The 7107-nt window shown below is 42.2% G+C and overlaps 1 protein-coding gene across 1 annotated transcript in view; it reads right to left on the minus strand.

Annotated features, from left to right (window-relative positions):
* Positions 1-5057, minus strand: part of LOC120566566 (alpha-1,3-mannosyl-glycoprotein 4-beta-N-acetylglucosaminyltransferase B-like) — a 36813-nt gene extending 31756 nt beyond the window's left edge. Inside the window, exons 1-3 of the mRNA XM_039813083.1 lie at positions 5032-5057; positions 4553-4676; positions 2058-2086 (exon numbers count right to left, since the gene is read on the minus strand). Coding sequence (XP_039669017.1) covers positions 2058-2086; positions 4553-4676; positions 5032-5057 — 179 coding nt within the window. The remainder of the gene's footprint in view (positions 1-2057; positions 2087-4552; positions 4677-5031) is intronic.
* Between the last annotated feature and the right edge of the window lie 2050 nt (positions 5058-7107).

Consider the following 7107-nt stretch of genomic DNA (forward strand, 5'->3'; position numbering starts at 1 on the left):
AAAAAAAAAAAAAAAAAAAAAAAAAAAAGTATATATATAATATATAGGATATTATAATAATATAAAAAAAAATAAAAATATTATTTATATATATATATACAATCTATATATTGTTTTTATATATATATATTATATATAAACAAAAATATATATATTTAATATAAATATAAAATTTTTTTTATAATTTACTTAACTATTTTTTTTTTTTTTACTATATCATATATAATATATGTTATAATATATACTATTATATTATATTATATATTATACTACATACATATATATACATATATATATATATATATACATACAATATAACAATATATATAAACTAAACACACAATACCTACAACAACCATATATTAACACAACACACCCACTACCTATCCCACCCCCCTACCCAACAACCCACCACATAACACAACCCCAATACAACAATTTTCAATACCCATTATCCTATCAAAAAAACAAAAACATACACACATATATATAACATATCATCATACTTATAAAACAATATACAACACATATAAACACATTAACACAACCCCAATACCCAAAAACACCCATACACACAAATATCTTATATATATACACACATACACATATATATTTATTAACATACAAAAATAATATAAATATAAATATCAAAAATATATACTTATTTTATATATTCTATAATATATATACAATAATATATATATATATACATATATATATATACATATATATATATATACATACAACCAAACAAAAATCATATATACATAATATACGTATATATACACATATATATATATACGTATACATATACATATATATGATATACAACATACATATACATAGTATATATATACATATATATACACTAATATATTTGCATATATGAACTTAATTACATACATATATATATGCATACATACTATATATATATACACTTATATATATATATTAATAAGATGCATATATACACAAGTATATATATATATACAGAGGAGATATATAAGAGTATATATACAAGAGAGAGAAAGTATATATATATATAGTATATATATTTGCAATATATATATATCAGAGAGGAGATATATATCAAGTATATATATAATGGTATATATAGAGACAGAGGAGTGGCAGAGGGAGAGAGACAGAGAGAGAGACAGAGAGAGAGAGACAGAGGGAGAGGGAGAGACAGAGGGAGAGAGAGACAGAGAGAGAGGAGAGAGAGAGGGACGGACAGAGAGAGAGAGAGACAGAGAGACAGATGGAGAGAGAGAGAGACAGACAGAGAGAGAGAGAGACAGACAGACAGACAGAGAGAGAAACAGACAGAGACAGACAGAGAGAGAGACAGACAGACAGACAGAGAGAGAAACAGACAGAGAGAGAGACAGAGAGAGAGACAGAGAGACAGAGAGAGAGACAGAGAGAGAGACAGAGAGAGAGAGAGACAGAGGGAGAGAGAGACAGAGAGAGAGGGAGAGAGAAAAGAGAGAGAGAGAGAGACAGAGAGACAGACAGACAGAGAGAGAGAGAGAGGGAGAGAGAGAAAGAAAGAGAGAGAGAGACAGACAGACAGAGAGAGACAGACAGACAGACAGACAGACAGAGAGAGAGAGAGAGACAGACAGACAGAGAGAGAGAGACGGACAGAGAGAGAGAAATACTCAGATCCAAGTAAAAGTCCTGCATTTAAAACCACACTGAAGTTAAATGAGGTGTCAGGGGATCGTCAGTGAAAGTTAACTTTGAGTCTTTGCTGTCTGGACACACTGACACGGTGACCACACTGAGGTTACGGCGCAGTTTAGCCGACAAAAAGTGAGCGTCAGGCAGCGAAGAAAGTTAAGTTAAGAAACCAAAACAAATAGTTGAGATTAGAAAAAAAGACTGTGGTTTGGATTTAAACACTCCAGACATGAACACCCGGTTTCTTGGGTGAAAGTCTTGTGTTTTCTCCTTAAAGGTCTCAAATTCTGCTCATTTTCAGGTCCATAACTGTATTTTAGAGGTTGTACCAGAATAGGTTTACATGGTTTAATTATCAGAAAACACCATATTTTTGTTGTACTGCACATTGCTGCAGCCTCTTTTCACCCTGTGTGTTGAGCTCTCAGTTACAGAGTGAGACCTCTCTACTTCTGTTACATCTTTGGTGTCAATCGCACATGCTCAGTAGCTAGGTAAGGTCTCTGTCTCTCTCTTTCCCTGTCTCTATCTCTGTCTCTCTCCTGTCTCTCTCTCTCTCTCTCTCTCTCCCTCGCCTCTCTCTATCTCCCTCCCCCCTCCCCCCTTCCTCCTCCTCCCTCCCTTCCCTCCCTCCCCTCTCCCCCCTCCCCCTCCCTCCCTCCCTCCCTCTCCTCCCCTCCTTCCCCCCTCTCCCCCCCTCCTCCCCCCTTCCCTCCTCCCTCCTCTCTCCCCCCTTCCCCCTCCCTCCCTCCCCTCCCCCTCTCCTGTCCCCCTCCCCTCTCTCTGTCTCTCTCTCTCTCTCCCTGTCTCTCTCTCTCACTCTGTCTCTCTCTCTCCCTCTCTCTGTCTCCCTCTCTCTCTGCTCTCTCTCTGTCTCTCTCCTGTCTCTGTCCTCTCTCTCTCTCTCTCTGTCTCTCCTCTCTCTCTCTCTCTCTGTCTCTCTCTCTCTCACCTCTGTCCCTCTCTCTCTCTCTCTCTCACCTGTCTCTCTCTCTCTCTCTCTGTCTTCTCTCTCTGTCTCTCTCTCTCTCTCACTCTGTCTCTCTCACTCTGTCTCTCTCTCTCTCTCTCTGTCCCTCTCTCTCTCTCTCTCTCTCTCTGTCCCTCTCTCTGTCTCTCTCTGTCTCTCCCTCCCTCTCTGTCTGTCTGTCTGTCTGATATTTTTAGACAGGACATTAATTTAAACCTGTCTGTCTTCATTAACCTTTAACAGTGAACTCAGTTTCTGTTTTCAGACTCAGAGAAGTTTTCGTCCCTTTAGATGTCGGAGAGAAGAGAGAGTCTGCCGTCTGTTTCTTCATCTTTTCATCTTTAAAGTGAACAAAGACTCGTGTGATGAAGCCACGGAGACACCTCAATTAACGTCCCTGTCAGTCTACCCACAATGCAACAGTTTCATCAGCTCCACACCGCCAGCCGGATTACATCAGACGCATTTTTTATTTGAATGGCCGTCCAGATTTATTAGCTTACAGCGACATATGCTGCTGATGTTTGTGTGTGACTATGTGTGTGTGTGTGTGTGTGTGTGTGTGAGAGAGAGAATTGTGTGAGTGTGTGTGCATGCGTGTGTGCATCTATCTGTGTGTGTGTGTGTATGTGTGTGTGTGTGTGTGTGCCTGTCTGTCTGTGTGTGTGTGTGTGTATGTGTGTGTGTGTGTGTGCGTCTGTCTGTCTGTGTGTGTGTGTGTCTGTGGGGGTGTGTGTGTGTGTGTGTGTGTGTGACTGTGTGTGTGTGAGACTGTGTGTGTGTGTGTGTGTGTGTGTGTGTGACTGTGTGTGTGTGTGTGCGTGTGTGTGTGTGTGTGTGTGTGACTGTGTTTGTGTGTGTGTGTGTGTGTGACTGTGTGTGTGTGTGTGTTTGTATGTGTGTGTCACTGTGTGTGTGCGTGTGTGTGTGTGTGTGACTGTATGTGTGTGAGACTGTGTGTATGAGATTGTGTGACTGTGTGTGTGTGTGTGTATCTGTGTGTGTGTGTGTCTGTGTGTCTGTGTGTGTATGTGTTTGTGTGTGTGTGTGACTGTGTGTGTGTGTGTGTGTGTGTGTGACTGTGTGTGTGTGTGTGTGTGACTGTATGTGTGTGTGTGTGTCTGTGTGTGTGTGTGTCTCTGTGTGTGTGTGTGTGTATGTGTGTGACTGTGTATGAGTGTGTGTGACTGTGTCTGACTGTGTGTGACTGTGTGTGTGTGTGTGTGTGTGTGTGACTGTGTGTGACTGTGTGTGTGTGTGTGTGTGTGTGTGTGTGACTGTGTGTGTGTTAAATTCCTGCATTGAAAATGTTACTTCAGTAAAAGTCTGCAGTATCATCAGGAAAATGTAGATAAAGTATTAAAAGTAAATAAAAATCCTCCCATTTGAGAAAGTGCGAAGGATCCAAACAGAAGAAGTAGAAAGTGGCAGGAAAAGAAAAGACTTAAGTAAAGTATAAGTACCTCAACATTTGGACTGTAGTGACTCATGCTGCTGAGTTTACTTTAATTATTTTATTTTGGTGGCGAGAGGAATGTACCGTAGACATCTACTCGGTGGTGGTATTTCTGGGAGTCTTATTTGAACAATTAAATGAATACATCAAAAAATGTGAAATAATTAAACGTGCAAATATTTGTGTTTTTATTCACACAAGGTTTGGATTTTAGTTCGTGTTAGGAACTCTCTGAAACAGTTCAACCAATCGACAGTGAAAACACCTTGAAGCCTTCATACTTTTCCTGTTTTAACTTTTTTAATTCTCATTCAGAACACAAGACAAAATAAGAGTTGGCTTGCCAAACATAATGTGCAGTCTATCGATTATTGGGTTTTTGTGGTCCTTAGGAGCTGAAATTAGATAGATTAAAATTCTGATTAATTGCAGAGCCCCACAGATAGTTTGTGTGTGTTCTTTAGGCTTTTATTGTGAAAGTTTTCTACCTGGACGTAGTAAGTTCCTTTAGACTGAGCGTACATCATCAGGAAACAGTAGTCCAGGTTCTGCTTCGTCCTCCACCTGAGGAAGAAGAGGAGGAAGAAGAGGAAGTAGAGGAGGAAGAGGGGGAGGGAGAAGAGGAGGAAGAGGAGGAAGAAGAGGAGGAAGAAGAGGAAGTACAGGAGGAAGAGGGGAGGGTTGGTAACAGGTTCGTTGCATTGCTCATGGCTCAGAATGAACTTTGGGTGTCTATTCCCTGGGTGTGCTTCAGCTGTTAAACTTTCAGCTTGTGACTGATGTTGTGGTTGTTTTAAATAAACAAGCAGATATCAACACTTTGGTAGCAGATGTGAGTTTTTTTAATCACATCTCTTCGGCCAAGGTTAAGGTGGGCTAAGAGTGAAGCGGTGGTGGTGGGGGCTGGGTTGCAGGGTACTCTATCTCTCCCAGGAGGGCTAACATGGACCGAAAGGAGGGATGCAAAGTATTTGGGAGTGTTTTTGGGTGAGGACTGTGTGTTGGAAAAAAACTGGGGATAATCGCTCTGGAGAAGATAGAAGGCGGTTAAAGAAATGGAAGTGGCTCTTACCGGGCATGTCCTACAGGCCAAGGAGGGAGGGAGGACTCTGGTTTATTAACAATCTGCTGGCTTCCTCTCTGTGGCATAAACTGTTCTTGTGTGGACCCCCTTCTAATTTGCTTGCAAAAATTCAAGCTGTTTTAGTTCATTTCTTTTGGGACAAGCTGCACTGGATTCCCCAGTCTGTTCCTGTTCCTTCCACTGGAAGAAGGAGGACAAGGACTGGTACATTTGGCCAGCAGGGGCGCTGCTTTCCGCCTGAGTTCCTCCAGAGGCTGCTCTGTGCCCTAAGGACCTGGTCTGGAGACCTCTGGCCCACTGGGTGCTGAACAGTTTTAAAGGTATTTAGATTAACAGATTCGCTGTTCCTGATGGACCAGAGGCTGGGTGTCCAGTTTTACCTCCTTTCTATCGAGGCTTGTTCACCGTGTGGAAGCTGGTGGTCAAGGAGAGACAGGCAGCTACAGGAGACTCCCTACACTGAGCTGCTGCGAGCGGGTGGTCCTCTGGGGACCGGCTGGATTACCCCTGCTGGGCTGGTTCAGCCATCACGGACACGTTCTGCAGAGCTACGGGTGCTCACCTTGGGGACGGTGGTGGACATCACAGGACATAAACTAGACAATGCTGCTGCTTTGGCAGCTGTTCTGGGGGTGAGATCAGTCAGGATCATCACCAAACTGTTGGATTACTGGAAGCACAAACTGTCCGGACATGAATCCATCATGTTGGAGCAATATGCTGGTGGTCTGACCACACCTCAGACTGAGACTCCTTCCCTGATTTATGTGTCCGTCCATGTCCGGATCACTATATTGGTCCGTTTTTTAAATGTAAAGCCACTGCATTTTAGACATGAAGGAGGTGAATGGGAGGGTTTTTATAAACTGATGGTTGCTTATTGTCAAATAAAAGTAAGCTCCATCAACGGGTTGACTTACACCGTGGCGAGGGCATCTGGGTTGGGCGGTTGGTATGTCCAGCCTGCGTGGAGGAGGTTTATATAAGCCCCGTTAACAAAAAGAGTAGCTGACCTTCAGTGGAGGTTGCTGCACGGGATAGTGGTAGTCAATAAGTTTGTGTCTGTCATTAGTCCTGGGGTTAAGTGATAAATGTCCCTACTGTGATGAGACAGAAACTGTGTTTCATTGTTACTGTGAGTGTGTGCGTCTGCCTCCGTTGTTCTTACTGCTGGAGAAGCTGTTCAGTAAGGTAGGGGGAGGTCTTTTCTAAAAACATGTTCATCCTTGGGTTCAGGGTACAGTAAAATTGCTAAATATAAATGTCAGTTGTTAAATTTCATCCTAGGCCAATCAAAGATGGCGGTGTATGTGAGTAGGAAGGGGAAGGTGGATGACTCTGTTGATGTTAATGTAAATCTCCTGTTTGCTTCGGATGGTGAAAGCCAGAATCAGGATTGATTTTAATTATTGCAGAGATGAAGGATGTGGAGGAGTTCAGGGTGATCTGGGCCCATGGGGATGTGTTGTGCTCTGTAGAGAGACCAGCTCCTCTTCTCTCAGGGGCGCTGATGTCATGTAGTTGAGTGTTTATGTCTGTATGTATTTATTGGCCTGTTGAACAGTTTTGTTGTTGTAAATAACAGGAGGGAACATTGATTAAATAAAGTTCCTTTAGAAATCAAAATCTCTCTCTCTTTCTCTCTCTCTCCTTCTCTCTCTCCCTCTCTCTCTCTCCTTCTCTCTCTCTCTCTCTCTCTCTCCTTCTCTCTCTCTCTCTCTCTCTCTCTCTCCCTCTCTCTCTCTCTCTCTCTCTCCTTCTCTCTCTCTCTCTCTCTCCTCTCCTTCTCTCTCTCTCTCTCTCTCTCTCTCTCTCTCTCTCTCTTCTCTATGTCTCTTTCTCTTCTCTCTTTTCCCTTCTCTCTCTCTCTCTCCTCTCTATCTCCTCTCTCTTCTCTCTCTGTCTCTCTCT

The sequence above is a fragment of the Perca fluviatilis genome, chromosome 10, assembly GCF_010015445.1.
Source record: "Perca fluviatilis chromosome 10, GENO_Pfluv_1.0, whole genome shotgun sequence".
Taxonomy (NCBI): domain Eukaryota; kingdom Metazoa; phylum Chordata; class Actinopteri; order Perciformes; family Percidae; genus Perca; species Perca fluviatilis.